This window comes from Rhinichthys klamathensis, unplaced genomic scaffold, assembly GCF_029890125.1.
Source record: "Rhinichthys klamathensis goyatoka isolate OS25496 unplaced genomic scaffold, OSU_Roscu_1.1 h1tg000011l_1, whole genome shotgun sequence".
Taxonomy (NCBI): domain Eukaryota; kingdom Metazoa; phylum Chordata; class Actinopteri; order Cypriniformes; family Leuciscidae; genus Rhinichthys; species Rhinichthys klamathensis.
In genome coordinates this window covers 10,435,706-10,456,945 of record NW_026606564.1, presented here as the reverse complement: position 1 = coordinate 10,456,945, position 21,240 = coordinate 10,435,706, and the positions used below count along the sequence as shown (strand labels likewise).

At 37.9% G+C, this 21,240-nt stretch overlaps 1 protein-coding gene across 3 annotated transcripts; it reads left to right on the top strand.

The window, feature by feature from the left end:
* The first annotated feature begins 5,228 nt into the window (after positions 1–5,228).
* Positions 5,229–21,195, top strand: LOC130099326 (gastrula zinc finger protein XlCGF7.1-like). Of its 3 annotated transcripts, XM_056264968.1 has the most exons (4): positions 5,229–5,418; positions 10,067–10,865; positions 19,754–19,879; positions 20,054–20,182. In XM_056264968.1, exons 1-3 carry the CDS (start codon positions 5,334–5,336, stop codon positions 19,782–19,784), a joined length of 915 nt encoding a protein of 304 aa, XP_056120943.1. In that variant the 5' UTR covers positions 5,229–5,333; the 3' UTR covers positions 19,785–19,879; positions 20,054–20,182. The 3 variants fall into 3 exon arrangements, with proteins under 3 accessions (XP_056120943.1, XP_056120932.1, XP_056120923.1); XM_056264957.1 differs by lacking the exon at positions 10,067–10,865 and having other exon boundaries at positions 20,054–21,195; XM_056264948.1 differs by lacking the exon at positions 5,229–5,418 and having other exon boundaries at positions 10,657–10,865; positions 20,054–21,195.
* Positions 21,196–21,240: the final 45 nt, after the last annotated feature.

Sequence of the window (21,240 nt, the reverse complement as noted above, 5' to 3'; positions counted from 1 at the left end):
TTAAAGGGATAGTTCACCCCAAAATGAAAATTCTGTCAGTAACCCCGTAAGACTTTCGTTCGAACTAACCCTTTAAACCACTCTTTCTATAATCCTTTTGTTTTCCATGGAAGAAGAAAAATGTGGCGTTTTGAGCAACATTGGAAACTGGATTGTGACAAATTCGCATTTCATTAAGTGTGCCTTTCAGTTTGAAGCATTTGGTGACGGGAGCTTAACCAGTCAAATAGTAGAACATGACACTGTCAGTATATCAGTACCACACTGAGCTTGATTTTCAAGTAACACAATGTATAAGTTGCTTTGGATGAAAGTGTCTTAAACTGAATAAATGTTTAATGCTTGTTCGCCTTTAGAAACTCTTGTGGATAAAGTACATTTTTTGTGTACTTAGCGTGCAAACATCAGTCAAGCTTGGGTGTGTACTAGCTTTCTTTTCTAAAAACTCTACACAACGTCAGATTTGTCTAATAATTAGTCTTATATGAGGAGTGTTACAGATTACATTTCTGAAACATTTTATTTCTCAAAGATACCTCATGCTACCACAAAAAAACACAAAATAAGGTTTTTAATGTGAGTGTTTATTGGCATATAGAAACCAGATATGAACTCTGTTGTCACTGTCAAAGATCATTATTACACAATGGCGACTAGTAAAAAACATGAGGTTTCAGATATGCAATCATAGCTTCAAAACTTTTGAAAAGTGTGTACGATTTCCCTCTTTTGGGGACTTGTGTAGGTTACTAACACAGCATGGGAGACCACGTCTTAATATTATTGCATGTTGCATTTATTTGTTAGCACCCTTGATGTGGGGACCATGTCTCTTACTAACTCTTGTCACCAATACACACTGGTGATGAGTGAGACTGAGTGTGCGTGTTTCCATTTACTGCCTTAGTGACGTTACATCAATATTTTATATGGTTTCAATGTTGAGTCCTGCTGACTTTGACTGAATTCATCTGGACACCATGGACAGCATTCGTATTGCAAGAGAAACTCATCCTCGAAAACCATGAACAGATCTATGCACAGTAAAAGAAAATACACCCTAAATCGCGTTAATGTTTCCCTTGCAATGGGAATGCCCATGATTTGTGCCAACCATAATATGTGTATCAATTTACAAAATCAATTTTACTGTTCAGCTTGTATGAATAATTTTGCATAATTTTTGGGCTTATGCAAGATCATGGTGACATTAATACTTTTCTATGTTTGATTTGAATCATATTTTCTTTAACCCAAGCTATGTGCATTTTGATACAATATAGACCTTTAAAATTCTCTAATGAAATGTAATTATTTTTTAATGTAATGAGACATTCTTTCAGCGGGAATACTTCAAATTGATCAAAAGTGACAGTATTTTACATTGTTACAAAAAATAATATTTCAAATAAATGATGTTTAAACTTGATCTGACAAAAGGTGACACTTTTGATGAAGAGGTCACAAATTTAGTTGTGCCGGGCCTAACTCGATGGTGAATCATTTCCTTGTTTGTATCCCATTTATCCCCGTTTTCTGTGAGAATATCCCCCCATTGATCAGCCCTCTCCATCACTCCCATTTCCATACAAACATGTCATTTCAATTGTCAACATAAGGTTCATCACAGTAAAATATCGAGGTAAAATCGCTCTTAGTTTTGTGACAGTCAGTGGTATAACGCACATCATACACAAGCAAAATCCATGTCTTCACAGTAAAACAAATGAACAGCAGAAAAACTTAAAGGAATAACTAGAGGCTGTATGCTACATTTCGAGAAGAACTTTCGGTAACACTTTATTTTAAGGTGCTTGTAATAAGCAGTAATTAACAGTTAATAAGACACTTATAAGACCTTATAAGATGCATATAAGCATTAACTAATGATAATAAATAAAGAAAATTAAATAATACATTTCTCAAGTATCAATACATTGCACTTTTAGAACAGCCGAACAAACATAAATGGTAACACAAACTTCCAGTCACTTAAAAATTGACCTTCCCAAGAGGGAGTATAGTTTCCCTGATCTCTTCAGGGCCTGGACCTTTAATTAACCCTTATATGAAGTAGTTAATGCTTATATGCATCTTATATGAATCTTATAAGGTCTTATAAGTGTCTTATTAACTGTTAATTACTGCTTATTACAAGCACCTTAAAATAAAGTGTTACCGAACTTTCTATGCATTTTTAAAATACCAACGTTTGAAGATTAACTTATGACTGCCAATAAAACCAACAAACTCTAATGAATTCTTTGCACTCTCCGAGTGTTTTGTTCACTGCAGCTGTAATGTCAATGTTGTGAGCATGGGCATTCATCTCAATACTCAGAAGAGCTAAACTGGTCTTTTTTGTGACATTGTGCTCACAGAGAAATGTCTTGATCACTTCCAGTTTCGAGAATGAACTTTCAGCGATTGCAACCATTACAGGTAAGCAAGGCCCTAAGAGATAGGCGACTGCTTACCTCGCTTATTGGTTAAGTCCGTCCCTGCAGGTAAGCTAGAAACAACTTGAGAGCTATTGGGGACATGGGGCATGAAACAGTGATGTTTAATAAATAACAGCTGCAATGGAGCCATGCTCAATCTCCTGTATAGAGAGCCTAAGCGTATTTCTGAACGATAGTTTGATTGACGGGTGATCTGACCAGTCATAATCCGCCGAATCTGCCATTTTGTCCAACAGAGCAGTCGGAAGAGTTAGTAAATTAACGATGGTTTTAGTACAATCCACAAGAGTAGTCAAAAACAAACACATGGTCAAATACACACATGCTGCGTCCCAATTCACATACTATCCGTCCTAAATAGTATTCGCAAGTAGAATTAGTACGTCCCAAATCGCAGTATGTAGAAATGAGTGTCCCAAAGAGACCCGGATGGTCTACTATATCCGGTCAGAATCCGAAGTGCAGATCGATGCACACTCTAACGGCTGATATTGCCCAAAAACCCATCGCGCGTTGGACGAGGATTCGGTTAGAACTACAAACACGAGTGAAAAGTGTTAAAAAAAAATGGAGGTCCGGCGGTTGTGTGGCTGTAGAGAGGTTTAGATAAAGGGGTTTGAGTGATTAATTATCAGTATCTAACCTGACGAAAATTTGTTTATTCAATGTTGTCCACATTATATTGCATCTGCAGCAGCATTGTGAACTTTTGTAAAGATACGTTTAGCGATTAACTTTTAAATGCATCATTACATTCAAATTGCAAAGGAGAGTGTTACGTCCGCATGAAAGACCCACGACTGGCAGGTGATTTCATTTCATTTCTCTCCGAAATGGTAAGAAATTATATTAGATTGAATGGAGGATTTTAACTGTGACGAGATGATTGACAGGGCAGTTTACGGTGATAGGGTGCGCACGACAGAGCTGTCCGTTAAAGATGACGAAGTAGTGTGTCCCAAAGTTTGCCTACTCTTTTGCTACACACTCAAAAGTATGTACTTTTTCTTCACAAAAAGAGTACATACTTTCAGGGCGTAGTATAAGTGGGCGAATTGGGACACGAACACAGCAACAGTAATTCAAACACTCCAAACTAGGCAGAATCCAAGGAAACGGGAGAATACAGATGCTCAGAAATGCAGTGGTAACTAACAAGACTACGCAACGAAAGCAAAGGAGAACAGCTTAATTAGGCAAATACAAACAAGCTTATGAACCACAGGTGAGAGAAATCAAATCCTAATGAGGCTGTGCAATGGATTATGGGGGATGGAGTTCATGATGAGATAGCACAGGAGACGGAAGGAGTGCCCTCTGGTGGCGATCATGGGCACTTCAGCTGGTGGATGTGACAATGAAAATTGCATTTATTTATGCCAAATATATAAACCTGGTAGTGTGTCACAAAAAAATTATAATTTTATCAGTAGCTTACTATTACAGAAACCTTACCTCATTTATGTATGACTGACAAATATGCATCACATACGTTAATTAGTTTGCCTATGTTAAAACCTATTTAGTATGCAATTCAAATACATAATTCTTAAATTCAATTTACTGCAAATGCTTAAAACTGGGACATGTGAATGCTTTCAGCACCAAGGCCAGACTGGGACCTGAGTGGTTGAGATGAACACATCTTCATGGACGGCATCCAGGTGGTCATCATGCCCAACGCCGAACTTCCTGAAGTGAAAGAGGACGTCTTGGTTATGTTCACATGAACTTGTTCCCTGAAAGAAGGGACCGAGACACTGTGTTTGCCTCACCGTTAATCATAAGGGACTATGTTTCTGAATAGATGATGCATCACTCTGCTTATATGTCCTTTTCTTTGACAGCGCCGCTGCTGTTGTAATCATATTTTTAGAAGATGCTTGTGTTGTGATTGTGTGCATACTTCTGCAAACAAAGAAACAAACAAATTAATTAATTAAGCCGTCAACTGGATGTAATATAGCCTCATGTCACCGGGTAAGCTTATTACTGTAAATGAATGTTTTTGTTTAGGGTGTTTAATGTACCTAATTTAAATTAACTAAAAAAAATGATATTATATGAATTAAAATGAACCTAATTTAAATGTGACCACATGAAACACTTTTTTTTTTTTTAGGTTTTCAGACAAATTCACAGAGTGTGATGATTCGTTACCACAATTATTAACGTCGGAGTTATGAAAAAGGTCAGGGGAGCCAAAGAATATTAGTCTGAATTTAATTTGGACACTTTAATGGGTCAGAATTTCTAAATAATATATGTTATTGTTTGCATTATATTTTGACAAATATCCTACAACTGTTCCCCAGATACATGCAGAAATAAAACATTACACATGCAGAACAGCAAAAATAAAAAAGTGGTGATAGGTGTTAAATAATAAATAAACAATACATTAATACAAGTTATTAACTATATTATTAATAATGTAATTGATACGGTATTTAGGCTGGGTGATTGCTGTACACATAGTAATGACAAAATGATAAGATAAGAATAAAATAATAAAACAATGAATTACACAAATAGACCCGAACAAATGGTCATATATTATTTCAAGTTTTTTCCTCCCACGCCTATAAATCTGCTTTCTTGGACTACAATATTGACCACAATCCCTTGCTCCACGGAAGAGGAGGTCTTTACGACAGCTGATGCGGATGGATTGCGTATTTTTATCTAGGTGACAAATGAGTAAGAATGCAATTTTTTACGCAATAGGCTACTATACTTTAACAGTGGTTTATTTAACGTTTTTTTTAAGTGGAGCAGTAGCGTTATTCAGGACATTCTGCTCAGAAAATTCACATCATCTGAAACGCGACGAAGACCCCTTCAAAACAAACAGCTGAAAGTTGCATAAGGATGGAGTTCATTAAAGAGGAGAATTATGATCTAATAATTTCAGAAGCATGCAGAGCGAAAGATGAAGATTCCGAGGAACAAAGAGGTTGGTGCATTCTTCATTCATTAATCACTGCTGACTCCGAGGAACAATAACGTAAAACATATTGCTCATAACGTTGTATAGCAGTTACTTCACAATGTGACAGTCACATGTTTGACATCATTTACGTGACAGACGTGCATGACAGAAGAAGCATTTTAAAAACCCCACTACTTTAGCCTTTAAAGCTGCATTAAGTTTTCCGCCAATATGAATGAATTGCATTTTGTATGGCAAAACTTTGAACGCAAAACAAGTTTGCATGGTCAGCCAAACCCCGGTGCTGGAGCTGAAATACAGGCAGGTGTGTTTGTTGAAGCTGAAGTCTGCAGGAAGCAGGGCTGGCTACTTTTAGGTTAAGTATTATTCATACCAGGGGTTTTCAGTCTTTCAGGTGCCACACACGAGCATCCTGGAGCGAGCCCCATCCTAAAATTTAGCCGAAGTAGCTATTAAAATATTAAGTTGCCTAAAAAGACCCAATTAATACTGTGGAATAATTAATATAAAATGTGTAAAATATTTAGTTTCTATGTTTGTTATATTAAGTAAATGTTTTATTAATATATTTGTGATCCTTTTTTTTTAATCAAATGTAGCTATTTATTATTTAGGCTATCAGATATTTTTTTTTTTTTTTTTTACTACATTTTTATTTTAAGTGATTTAGTAAGTTTAAACTTATTAATTGAATTTAAAACACTAGGCTACTTTTAACATTTTATAGGTTTTATTTATTTATTAATTTATTTAGTTAGTTTAAAATGTATAGTTTAGAAGTTTCAAATGTTTTTATTTATCTATTTAGTTAAATAAAATTAGAAGATTTATTTATTCTTATCAATTTGTCTTGGTCTACTGTATTAATTTATTATTTAATTATTTAATATAAATATTATTTGAATATCTAAGTATTACATTTATTTAGTTAGTTCAATATTATTTTTATTTATTTATTTTTACTTTTACACTGCTTTTCTCCAAACCTTTCCACTGACCCCCTAGCACTCCCTTGCGGCCCCCAGTTTGAAAACAAAATGGTGTAGACATTTTCACTCAGAAATGAATAGTAAGTTTCACAAATAATTACAAAGAAACAGCAAGTTTCTACAGAAAAACTACAGATATATTCAATTACAGGCCGATCTCGAATCTACCTTTTCTGTCAAAGATACTAGAAAAGGACAGTATCCTCACAACTGTGTTCCTTTTTAGAAAGAAATGATATCTGCGAGGAGACTGCTCTCATTAGTCACAAATGATTTGCTCTTATCATCTGATCGTGGTTGTATCTCGCTATTAGTGTTACTGTTAGTGCTGCATTTGATACTATTGACCACAACATTCTTTTAAATGGACTCGAAAATGATGTTGGCATTAGTGGAATTGCATTAGCATGGTTTAAATCATACTTATCTGACCGTTATCAGTTTGTAGCAGTAAATGAAGATATGTCTTATCGATCACAAGTTCAGTATGGCGTACCACAAGGCTCAGTACTAGGACCGTTGCTGTTCACTCTGTACATGCTACCCTTAGGAGATATCATTAGGAAACATGAAATTAGCTTTCACTGTTATGCTGATGATACTCAGCTCTATATTTCTTCACGCCCTGACGAAACGTACCAATTCACAAAATTAACGGAATGCATAGCTGATATAAAAAACTGGATGACTAGTAATTTCCTACTACTTAATAAAACAATAAAAAAAAACAGAGATTCTAACACTTGATGGCTGCTCTGTTAAGTCTTCGTCGTCAGTTAGGAACCTGGGTGTGCTCTTTGATACCAATCTTTCATTTGAAAGTCACGTTTCTAGTATCTGTAAAACAGTATTTTTCCAGCTTACAAATATATCTAAATTATGACATATGCTTTCAATGACAAATGTGAAACAGTTAGTTCATTCGTTCATGACCTCAAGGCTAGATTATTGTAATGCTCTACTGGGTGGTTGCCCTGCAGGCATAATAAACAAACTACAGCTGGACTAATAAGCAAACTACATCATACTTCTCATTCTGGTAGTCCAGGATCTTCTTCTTGATGCATTTTGAGATTTCTGTTTCTCTCCCTTTTTCTGCCTCTTTTTATTGTTGAACACATGAAGAACAGGCTTCACATATGATACACTTACATATTGCTCTCCTGAAAGACCATCAGTGAATTCACCAAGAGGAGAAAGGGATTGTTGACTGCCTCGAGTACTTCTATATCCTGTCATGTGGGAACAAGGTGTCTGACTTTTTTGTCCGTGGAGAAAACACAAGAAATGGCACTCTGTTGTCCCAGCAGCACCCTGGCAATCATTGCTTGTTTTGATCCCCACCTTGTTGGACATTCAGTCTTGAGCTTGTGCTCAGGTAACTTGAGGTCTCTCTGGGCCTCGGACAACTCTTCGTCTCCAGCTATAGGAGAAGCACCCAACCACCTTTTTGCAGACAGTCAGTAGCAGTGCACGGTCAATCCGTCCATCTTTCAAAGAATATTCTAAACACGCACACGTTTACTAAATATATTTTATTTACAATTGAACACTCATTTTCAAATGATAGTAACAGTACAATTTATATTTTAGTTTTAATAGTTTGTTCACTTATCAAATAACAGCGTTATTACAGTATAAAAAAAAATTATACTGAATTTGTTGAATGCTGGACTGTTCTATCAATGAATGCATTATAATTGCAATTTATGTGCTTGCATAACATTGTCCCCAGGAATGGATTTGAAAACCCCTGGTCTACATATTATTAGACAAGTACATATAGCTAATTATTATGTCATTGCAATATCATGTGTCCATTTTTTTAAGATAAATACATTTTCTTAAGTAATAGCAGGCTACTCACCAATTGCTAAGTGCAGCCTGTGGCAAAACACTGGAGTCTGGTCCATTTATTAATAGCAACGAACAGCGTTCACTATATTTGCTGCGTTGTCTGTAGTGATCCTGTCAATCCTTGAGCAATCGCATTCCCAGTGTGATCTTTTCTGAGAGAGCTTTTCCAAAGTCCTTTTAGGCCCAGTCCACACTACTGCGTTTTCGTTTAAAAACGGAGACTTTTTGCTACGTTTGCACCTCCCGTCCACACTAAAACGGCAAAAACGGAGACCCAAAATGGAGAAGTTTAGAAACGCTGCCGATCCGTTTTTCGTTTTGAATCTCCGGAGGGCGTTTTAGTGTAGACGGGTCAAAACGGAGGACTTTAGAAACGATGACGTAGTAGAGGCTCACGCTCGGCTCTATGATTGGGTGTCATCAGTCATGGCGTATATCTTTGCTAGCAGCTGTTGTACAAGTAAATTCTGCATTTTACAGCGCTATAACTGCCTACATGCGCCGGAGTCAAGCTATTATTCGAGCGATCTGTGACAATTCCCGTGTGCATCGGCGGCGTTGACCGTACATGGAGCGTCGGTTTGGGGTTAACCCAGAGCATGGTGGGATAATTTTATCAATGAAGTTGTGTTTACACCGGCACACGCATGCCCAGTGTTGGTAAATTGTCACGTGATCCGCGTTTTCAGTCGTTTTAATGTGGACGGAGATCAATTCTAATACGCAGCTAAAACGCTGGTGTGGACGGTGATCGTATTCGTTTTAATTATCCGTTTCTAAACTAAAACGCAGTAGTGTGGATGGGGCCTTAGGCAAGTCATGCCACTCGGCTCGGCTGCCATCTTGGCAACGCCTTCGGGCAGCTATTTCGGACTAACAAGACCAGGCTCCTATCTAAATGAATGGGCAGAGAGTCAGAACTGCACTTTCACTGGTCACCGGTACATAAAAACTGCTTGTATAGAAACAGCAGTAAAATATGATAAAAATCGCTGAAAAAGTTTGATGACTTTGCCCCAAAATAAGGTTTAAAAGGTCTTTTTCCCGACAGGTTATACGTTTACTACGCATGCGCAAGGGTTCTCGTCTCCGCTGTCACAAACCTCAACTGTGCGCATGCGTCAGTGGAACCAGATGATAGGCTTACATGTTTCCCGGCTTGACTGTTAAAAGCAGACGATTGGCTTTCCAGCGGGAGGGGCGGGGCATGTGCATACAACCGCCATCTTTGCCGTTAAGGGTTTTCCCTATATAGTTGTATTGAGGATTGAGGAAGTGGCATGTCTCTGGCTTTTCTTTTTCTGTTCTAATGCTTGATTCTGAACAACACGTTGCAAGTCGTCGGAATTGGATGCTTCTTTATCAACACACGTTCACGAAATTAACATGACATGAGATAGACATGCGGCAGTGGATAATCAGGTTGTTGATGAGGACACGCCTACAGACTAGTATTAAAATTTGCGATTTGCCTCTCACAACGTAACATGCTTTAAACACTTCTTAAGCACGCACATTTTTTTTTTTTAATTGCGGCTTTGAGCGATTTACGTAATTGTGGCATCCGTAATCAGCGATTAGAAATTCGATTAATTGTGTAGCCCAAATGTAGCCCATGTGCACTGAAATTACTGTCCTCAAATCATTAAAGAGACAAATTTACTGGTGGTAAAAAATGTCACTGCTAGAGCCCTACTTCATAGCGTTTGCATTGTGGTTCACTTTTGACTTGTTTTACCTTCGTTGCTGTTGACTTGTTTTTTTTTTTTTGTTTTTTTTTTTACAATTTATTATGTCCATTTTAGACCTAAAGGACGTAAAAGAGGAAAGCGAAGAACTGCATGAAGTGGAGGAGCAACATCAACACCAGAAACCTGATGGAAAAAAATCATTTTTGTCCTCCTCTCAAAGAACAGGAGAGAGTTTTATTTCCACCTGCCTTCAGTGTGGAAAGACTTTCACACAAAAAGGAAATCTTAAGAGACACCTAATGATTCACACAGGAGAGAAGCCCTTCTCATGTCCCCAGTGTGGAAACAGTTTCACATATAAAGCACACCTCGAGAGTCACATGAAGATTCACACCGGCGAGAAGCCGTTCACATGCCCTCAGTGTGGAAAGAGTTTCAGAAGAGTAGCGAATCTCAAAGATCACGAGCGCTCTCACTCCGGAGAAAGGCCATTTAACTGTGAGCAGTGCGATAAAAATTTTACTTCTTCATCTATTCTTAACAAACACATGAAAGTTCATGCACAAGAAAAGCCTTACTTCTGCTGTTATTGCGGAAAGAGTTTTTCACGCCTGAACTCTTGTAAAGATCACCAGAAAATGCATGCAGGTGTGAAAGCCTATGTATGCTCTGACTGTGGCAATGCCTTTACTAGAGCCAGGAACTTAAAACAGCACCAGAGAATCCATACTGGAGAAAAACCATACAAGTGCTCACATTGTGGACAGAGTTTCGCTCAGTCAGGAACCCTGAAAAAGCATGAGAGGACACATGCTGCAGAGAAGCCTTTCCTCTGCCTTCCGTGTGGGAGAAGTTTCAGCCAACAGAGCTCTCTACTGGCTCACGTTAACAACCACTGTCCAAAGCTGTCAAAGTGAAGAGCAAAGTTCATCTTCAGAAAACGTGCAGCAACTTAATTTAAGAGCAATTTACTATGGTAAATTATCTTGGTGACTTAAAACCCATATATACTCGCAGTGATGTTATTTTTTGTTCTTCACTTAGGGGTAAAAAAAAATAGAAGTTAAAAATACCTTTGGAGTTATATAGTCTACTGATCCTGCCGATATGAATATATAAATCTGTGCTGTGCGCTTTCCTCTCAATAACAAAATAAACATATACACAAAAAATGTAGTTGTTAAAAAAAAAGTAGATGTTTGCCCCAGCTCTGCAATTCAGCACTTCAATTTAGTCAGATCATGTTTATTTAAATAGCACTTTATACAATGTTTTGTTTAAAATCAAGCAGCTTTACAGTATTAAAGATGAAAAACAGTGTCAGTGTTTAATTTAGTATTACAACTTCAGTTTTTACTATAAAGCAGCTCTCAGTGTATTCATGTTTTTACTCGCGTCTGACCTCGACAGACTGAACAGAAGAAATGAACCGGAGAATATTTCCACAAAGAAGGCGGAGCCTCAGAGCCACCCAGTCAACAACAACTCTTGAAATGAAAGTATATGTGTGGTAAAGCTGAAATTTGATTGAAAATGATACATTAATAATAATGTAATTTATTGTGCTTTTTAATCAGTTCCACTGATTTTTTTTTAATGCCATGTGTTGTAAAGGTGACGGTTTCTCAATGCTGGTTCCCCAACACTGCACACGCCCTTATCAAACATAGACAATTCAACTCATAAGCTAATTAGACCAAACTCCAAGGCCAGATAATGAAGACATCCAAAGTGTGCAGTGTCCGGGTCTCCAGGACCAGGGTTGGGAACCACTGGTGCAGTGTAACGTGGAAATGCAAGAAATAAAATGCTAATCATTGTATCTCAATGTTGTTTACTGCATGATTCTGCCTAATAATGTGCAACAGATCTTTCTTATTTTAGACTTAAATGCATATTATTTTCTCTCATAATAGATGGGGCTACAACTAACAATAATTTGTATAATTGTTTAATCTGTAGTTTATCCAAACATGTATCATTTCATTCAATGTTAGGCAGAATGTTAGCCTTACCACTCGATTTTGAAGATATTATACATATTAACAACATGATTTCTGCATTGAAAATGTGTATTGTGAAAAGCACTAAATAAAACAATTTGACGACTTTTTTTATTGCATACCGTTACGATTTTGTTATCTCGCTTCGTGTTCAATAGACAAATGAAAGGCATAATTTTCATATTTGGGTGAACTTACCCTTTAAGTAAAGCTGAGGCTAAAGATATCATAAAAGATCAAACTCAAAAGATATGGCTGGAAATTGAATATTGGGATTTTAAAGCCCAAAATGGACCCTATTTACTTGGTTAGTGCACATTACTAGTCTTGTGGTAAACAATGAATCCATGGAAGTTAAAACATAGAAAAACTTGTTTGTTGTGGTAATCTTGAATCAAATTCAGAAAATTTGCTTCCACTCTGAAACGGCGTTCCTTCGACTTGGGTTGAATATCCTTAACTACTCCCCTCCAACCGTCAGTCTGCTATGAGCGAGGGATGGTCTCGTGAACGCGCGTCAGAGACTGATACGGAAGTGAATAAATTGTTGAATAAAGTCGTTTTTTGGGGTTTTTGGCACACAAAAAGTATTCTCATTGCTTCATAGAATTAAGGTTGAACCACTGTAGTCACATGGACTATTTTAACAATGTCTTAAATGTCTAATGATTAGGGGTGGAACGGTACACAGAAGTCACGGTTCGGTATGATTTCGGTACAATGGAGGGAAAAAGCAAAACAAAAATGCAGAAGGCATCGTATTTTTTAAATAAGTTTTATTAATAAAGGCATAGAACCAGTTTATTTATAGTGCACTGACAATAGTTTTATATAATTAGTTTATTAATTAAATTAATAAAAAAACAAAAAGACCTTGCGATATGTTTGGTAATTGTACCTGAATTAATTTAAAATTAATTTGCTATATTTCAGATCAATATATTTGTTTTCCTTAATTTTAATTAACATTATTAATTAACAATGTAACATTATTCTCATCTGAATTATAAATAATTGATTTATGTATAAAATAATACTACCATTAAAAACGCATTAGATTTTCTTTTTTAATCAATGTAAGATTAGTGCTCCGAGGACAAGAAATGAAAACCAATGCAATATGATGAATGTCCAAAAGATGTCATCCACAGACTGTTTTGAAATGGAGTTGGATAAATATGTTTTACTTTTAAAACAGTGTGTGTGTGTGTGTGTGATTTTGGTTGGGTGACAGTTGTAGGTTACAGTTTGACAAGAGTTTACAGTGTGACAAAAGCACAATGTTGTGTTTTATTGCGAGTGTATACAAATATAAGTAAACACTTTGCAGGTTTAATGATCTGTATGAACAAAATGACCGAGTATGTTTTTTATGTTTCCACTGTTCGATCTCGCGCCTATATCGCGCCCGCGCCTCTCCCTCTCTCTCGCGCACACACACACACTCCAGCATTGCAATCTTGACATCGCAGCCTGTTCATTATGCGGTCACACCAAACGCGAATAGAGCGTCCAATTCGCGTCTAGTTCGACGCTAGTCCAAAGCGAATAGGACATGCGTATAAAGCCAACGTTTGAAGTGAACGCGCGTTCAGAGCTAAGCCGATGGTACAGATTATGTGTCCCTAAAGAACCCGCGCAGTGGCGTGCACAGACCTCCTCAGGGGCAGGGGCGGAGGGACCAAAAAGGGCACTAATTTTTTTAAATAATTAATTTAACAGTACCTGCATTTTTATTCTCTCTATTCAGCCAACTTGTGAGAGGGATGCTTCCTTTGGCTGCATCATAGAGTTCCTTGATTTTTTTTTTATTTTATTCTTTCTTTCCTTGGCATTCTAAGAAAATATGTTTTTACAATTATTAGAATACATAACACATCAAATGAAAATAGGGAAATTATGATAATATTACTAAATATTATTTACTTTACCAAACAAAACAGTGAGAATCAAGAAGTTAAAATTAATAATTTTATGGAAAACTAATTTTTAGTTTTGTTGATGTTGTAAACTTAATGTATGTATTATATGTATGAAAGACAGTGTTAGCTATCATGAATCAGTAACACTTTACAGTAAGGATTCATTAGTTAAATTAGTTACAATGAACTGCACTTCTACAGCATTTAGGGTTAGGGTTATTAGTTAATATTAATTTCAGCATTTACTAAAACATTAAAATCAAAAGTTGTATTTGTTATCATTAGTTAATGCACTGACTGTGACATAACATGAATAAACAATTAACAGTTGTATTATTAACTAAGATACAGTAACAAATGTGTTGCTCATGGTTAGTTCATGCTAGTTCATACATGCGTAATGAACAAATGAACCTTATTGTAAAGCGTTACTATGAAATCAAAGATATAAGTTCCTTACAATTTAGAGTTGGACATTGACTTAAGATTTCATTTAACTAGATGTAATTCCCCTTGCACTTTTAGTCCCCTGGATAAAAACGAAAAACATTGTCACTCAGAATGCGTCTGTAATCGAGTTATACTTTTAATAACTCGCTTGCTGCCGCAACTTTTAGAGTAGCATGATCGTAGGATAAATGTAATTTTCCTTATTAGCTTTAACGTTACCTGCTGCTCGTTTGAAGACTCGCGCGAACTGCTGCGTAGTGCGTAGCTACCAGAACCGTTAAATGCGCACGAGGTGCTGCAAAGGAAACTCCGCCTACCACTTCTCCGCCAATTTTTTTTAATATAATATTTGTTTGTATTATTATTGTTAGTGGCAAGGGTGTGTAAGTGTATTGTTATTTATTATAATATTTATAATAATTATTATTATTTACAATGATCACAATAGGGGGTTGTGCCCTTTTGTGCCCCCCCCCCCCCCCGTGCACGCCACTGAACCCGCGTATCTAACAGTAGTTCCGCATTACATGAATTAATTTGCACGCGAGTTTTATTTATTTTTATACCGTGTATTCTCCGTGTAAATTCGTGCACCGAACCGTGACGCCCGTACCGTTTCGGTTCAATACGAATACATGTACCGTTCCACCCCTACTAATGATAAATAGCTGTCAATGGAGCCCCCCCTGAGCCATAGGATTTCATCAAACATATCTAAATTTGTGTTCCGAGGATGAATGAAGGTCTTGCGGGTTTTGAATGACTTGAGGGTGAGTAATTAATGACAGAATTTTCATTTTTGGCTGAACTATCCCTTTAAGGCCCCGATGTACTCACGATTTAAGATTTTTGGGGGTAAAAAGAAGCTGGAAATACCTTTGTAATTATATACTATTAGCGAACATCCCGACGCCGCTCACCTTGCTGAGAGTGACGTTTAGATGAATATGTAAATATGTGCTGCTCTCTTTCAAATAAATAAATAACTCAGACTGATGCCATATGCTCTACATTTACTGAACAGCATTCAACTCTCAAAGTGCCACATACAAAAGGGTCCGTACTACAACATGAGTCACATAACAATCACATTTACATCCTTCCCTTTTTTTCACAAGTACGACCTTGAATTTTTATATCTATATATGAACACAGTGAATGTCTGAACATTAAAAGAAAAAGAAAAAAATCACCTTTTTTCTAATTTAGGCTTTAGACTTAAAAACTGTCTTTTTCCAGCCTGCATAACATAACAGGGTTAGGGTCTTTATATCAAGAAGAGTCCATGAAAATCAGTCCATGTTTAACGAAGTAGCATAGTCTTTCAAATACTGAGGTCTGACACTAATTCACTCTAGTAGTGACAGTAGGTTTTGTCTCACCATTTTACTGAGCACAATACTCCCTTTGTCTGGTGCTCTCAGCAAGCTGTGTCCCTGTTTTGTGAACTGTGCTTGATGTCCAGTGTGTCTGAGGTATCTTCTGTTCCTCCTTGGTACACCATCACTGTCCAGTTCAACCTTGAATGAGTGTTTGTTAACAGGTTCCAGGACTGTTGCTTTCTGCCAAACCTTTTGTGACTGTTGGTTGTACTCTCACTTGATCACCTGGTTTCAGGATGTTCATGTCTTTTGCATGTCTGTTGTAGTAAGTTTCTTGTCATCTTTGATTTATTCACAGTCCTTGTCTCGTTTCTACTGCTTTGGGGTTCAACAGATTGCTGTGTATGCGGAGGAGTGTTTGTGCCCTCCTGCCGAACAGTCTCTGAGCAGGGCTCGCATTCAGACCCTATTTCTATGATCTAAGATTGCCAGGTATGGATCCTGTCTGGACATCTTGGCTCTCTGCATCAGACGTTTTGCTGTCTTGACAGCAGACTCCTCCTTCCCATTACTTTGCATGTGGGTAGGTGATGATGTTTTATGCTGAAATTCCCAACATCTACTGAACTTTTGGAATTCTGTTGATATATATAACGTGGCCCATTATCTGTGAACACAATGTTAGGAATGCCTTGCCTGGCAAAATGGGCTTTCAGCTTGTAATCACAGTGGAAGACTTTGTATTTGGTAAATAATCAGATTCCCAGAAATTTGAGAAATAATCCACAGTGAGCAGATAGTCCCCATTATTGAATACAAACAGATCTGTGCCCACCTTAGACCACGGCCGTTCAGGGAGTTCATGTGGGCAAAGATGATTGTTTCATTTCCAGCAATGTTCACAGATCACACTTCTCAATGTATCTTTTTATTTGCGCATTAATTCCTGGCCAATAGAGGCATTCTCTTGCTCTCCTCAAACATCCTTTAATACCAAGGTGTGCAGAGTGACCTCGTTGTATCATGTCACTTCTCAGTGCATCAGGTATCACAGTTTTTAACCTTTGAACACAATACCATCCTGCACAGTTAGTTCATCCTGGCTTTAGTAGTGAACTACTTTCCCTGGTATGTTTCTTTAGTTCGCTGGCCATCCTTCTCTGATAGTCTTTATCGGTGTCTGAAGTGTGTCAACTTTTGGTCTCTTACCTCTAATTCCTTTTAGTCTCTAATCAGATATCGGGAGGTACTGAATCATGTTCACACTCTCCATCTCTTTTTCCACCGATCCTTCCTGTGCGGTGTCCTCCAGAGACACTTAACTGCATCTCCGAACAGAATCTCCTTTCTGGAACATAGGTAATGACAAAATCATATTTCTGGTGTCTCATTAACATCCTTTGGAGTCTCTTGGATGCATACAGCAATGGTTTCTTGACAATATTCTCAAGAGGCTTATGGTCAGACTCTATGATCACTTTCTGTCCATATTTTTATTGATGGAATTTCTCCATGCCGTACATCATGGCTAGGCACTCTTATTCAATTTGTGCATAACCCTGTTCAATCAGTGATAACGCAGGGCTACCAAAAGCTACAGGTTCTCCACCCTGCAACAATGCTGCACCAAGGCCGGTCTCTGATGCATCACATTGTAGAACTAACTGTTCCTTGAGGCTGCAGTAACGTAGTGCCGGTGCCTTGGTTATGAGGTATTTTATACTCCGAAAACCCTGTTCATGCACCTCAGACCAATCCCACAAGCTATCCTTGTGTGTCAGCTGTCTAAACACTTCACAGTGATCTAAGAGATGTCTGCAAAACAGATAATTCACCATGCCCAGAAGTCTCTGTACTCCTTTCATGTCAGTCTCTCTTGGCATTTAATTTCTGGCCAGTACTTTCTCTGGATCCACTTTTAAGCTTTCAAATGTGAGCAGATGTCCAATATATGGCACTTCACTTTGTCTGAGTCTGCATCTATCCAAAAACAATCTCAGTTTTTGATCATGGTCCTTTTTCACCATTTCCAGTGTTTCTCCTTCCCCTGTTATCACCACTTCGTGTGCGATTATGTGTAAGCCCTAAAGTCCTTCTAACCCGGTTCAGCATTCTCTGAAGAAAAAAAAAATCCTCAGGTGCTGGGCTTATTCCCATAGGCATTTTCAACCATCCTGTAAGGTGTTGCAAACGTGGTGAGATAACTTGATGGGTCATCCAATTAAACATGCCAGAAACCTTTTTTTTTTTTTTTACATCACAGACCATGAATACTCTTGCTTTTGACAGCTCAGGCAAGATGTCCTTGATTGTGGGCAGAGGGAAGTGACTAATTTTTTATGGTTTTGTTCAATGGTCTGGGGTCTATGCAGATTCTAACCTTTCTGCTGGGTTTCTTTACAACAACAACAACGACTGCTTATTCAGTCTGTGCTTTGCACTACAGTGATTATACCTCGTTCTTGGAGATTGGAGACTCTCCGCTTAGGCAGCTTTACTGGCTCCACCCTAGATTCAATCTCTATCTTGTAGCGACCTGGCAGACAACCATCACCTTTGAAAACATTTGTGAACTCACCTGTAATTTATTTCATTGTCCATTGTCTGACTGTGTTGTCTCTGTCTGTTTTTGTCACAACATTATCCACCACCAGAATATTCTCAGAATGTACTTTAATTAGTTTCATGCCCTGGACTGTAGGTACTGTAGAGTGCTGCCACAGCCATATCACCTTGTAGCTCAAGACTGGTTGCCCACTGAAGCTAAGCAGGGTTGAGCTTGGTTTGTACCTGGATGGGAGTCCTCCTGGGAAAACTAAGTTGCTGCTGGAGGAGGTGTTAGTGAGGCCAGCAGGGGGTGCTCACCTTGTGGTCTGTGTGGGTCCTAACGCCCCAGTAAAGTGATGGGGACACTATACTGAAACAAGAACCGTCCTTCGGAAGAGACGCTCGGATGTGACATTAAACTCTCTGACTCTTTGTGGTCATTAAAAATCTCAGCATGTCCTTCGAAAAAAGAGTAGGGGTGTAACCCCTGGCGCAATATGGCTGCCGTCACATCATCCTGGTGGATGCTGCACATTGGTGGTGGTGGAGGAGATTCCCCCTTCCATGTAAAGCGCTTTGAGTGCAGAGAAAAGCGGTATATAAATGTAACAAATTATTATTAGTGGTGTGCATCGATGACCAATAATTCCAGTCTGTACAGTTTTTTTGCTATGTGGATTTCTCAATTTCAACTGGCATTTGCCTTCTGGTTTCAGTGTACTTATGTTGTACATCACAAGTACCTGGTCTGTTTTCTCTATTTGAACGTCTTGATTCACAAGATTTATGGGGATAATGTTACACATTGCCCTAGCCTGGGAAAACCCAGACAACTTCCGGCAAATTTAGATTTGCTCTGAAAGTTAGTCTGGCAAAGATCTCTTTCAAGCCCATTTCCAATCCGTCGAAATCGAGGCACCAATCAGAAACGTTGGCTTTACACGATGACGACAGCGCTGGGATTTTGAAGCAGATTTTGTAGCCTACATTACAAAGATGGTTGCCGCCGTTGAACATCACTCGTTCGAATCAGCTATCGCGTCTGTTTTAAGCGATTTGAACGTTTCCTTTTAGTTAAAAACCGAGTAAAGAACAACACTCGGAGATGTTTCTCCGCCGCTCTGCATACGTCATCTCCTTCATCGCTCTGATTGGTTTTAGGTCTATCCGCAACGTCCGTTGGTGACGCCCCTCTGGAAATGAATTGTCTATGACGCTTTGCCAGACCATAACTCAGTTACAACTGAGAATGGTCTGGTTTTAACCAGGCTAACATTGCCCCACAATCCAACTGGAATTTGACCAGGTTGTTTCCGAGCTGCATAGCAGCAAACAGTTGACTCGGCTGTCCGTCCAGACCCTTTGTGACTTTGTCCACAGACTAGGTTAATCAGAACCGAACCAACATAATTGTCTTGAAGATATCATTAATGTTCAATCATTTTTATTGTACAGCATCGAAAATTAGAACATCTGTTGTTCTCAAATATTATTACCAGGACAGTATTTTTGTGAATAATATGGAGTAATCTATAGCTTAATCACTTTTTTTTCCAGATCTGGTTCTCCATACCACAATGAGCTGTGACGTTGTAAAGATGGAGTTTATTAAAGAGGAGAATGACGATACGAGAATTTCTGAAGCATGCAGAGTAAAAGATGAAGATACTGAGGAACAAAGTGGTTGGTGTCCGTTCTTGATTCTTTATTAATGACTTTTTTTTTTACTAGAATCATAGGCCATTACACATTTATAGAAGCAACAAAATAAAGCTAAAAATAATATTTACAGATAAAAGTGACATTTGAAAATTACATCTAAAAAATATCCATGACAGTTTTATATTTTCATTTTAGACTTGAAATTACACAAGAAAATTGAAGAATTACAGGAAACGGAGAAGACACATCAGAACCAGGAACCTCAAGATGCTGTAAAAGAACAAAGAACAGAAGCCAAAAAGTCTTTTACCTGCCCTCAATGTGGAAAGAGCGTCACACGTAAACAAAGCCTCAAGGATCACATAAGAGTTCACACTGGAGAGAAACCTTTCACATGTCTTCAATGTGGAAAAAGTTTGAAATGTAAAAAAGGCTTTAGGATGCACACAAGACGTCACACTGGTGAGGAGCCATTCACATGCCCTCAGTGTGGAAAGATTTTTTTAAGTAAAAGCAACCTTAATACTCACATGCGAATTCACACTGAAGAAAAGCCATTTACATGTGATCAGTGTGGAAAGAGTTTCAAATGGTCAAACAGTCTCAGAGTTCATAAGCTCATTCACTCTGGAGAAAAGCCATTTGATTGTGATCAGTGTGATAAGAAGTTTTTTCAGGAATCAGATTTAAAGGGCCACATGAAAGTTCACACAAAAGAGAAGCCTTACTTGTGTTCTGTTTGTGGAAAGTCGTTTTCATGGCTGGACCGTTTTAAAGACCATCAGAAAATACACACTGGTGTGAAAGAGTATTTGTGCTCTGATTGTGGTAAAGCTTTTACTACAGCCACTCTGTTAAAAGTGCACCGAAGGATCCACACTGGAGAAAGACCTTACAAGTGTTCGTATTGTGAAAAGAGTTTCAAACAGTTAGGAGGTCTGCGAGGACACGAGAGAATTCACACTGGAGAGAAGCCCTATCAATGCCATCAATGTGGCAAGAGATTTGGCCATTCCAAAAGTGCACAGATTCACAGTAAGAAGTATTGCCCAAAATTAAATGGAAAGTCAATACGATTGGAGGAAAAAGACCATAAGAGCACAATGATTAATAAGTGCTAAATTATTGCCCTTGCTTTACTTTATCTTTTTTTGTGAATCAAAATGTGAAAAATGTCCAAACATACACAAGTAGATCATGCAGTCATTTACAGAATGAAAATGAATGAGTGTTTATATACTTGCATTATAGTATATAATGGTTAATGGGTTCACTGAAACCACTGAAAAGGGACCAAATGAGATTAACTTTTTATTAAAACAAATATTTCACCATGAGTACTGAATTCGAGCCATTCTTTACAATCAAACTTGAAATTCACC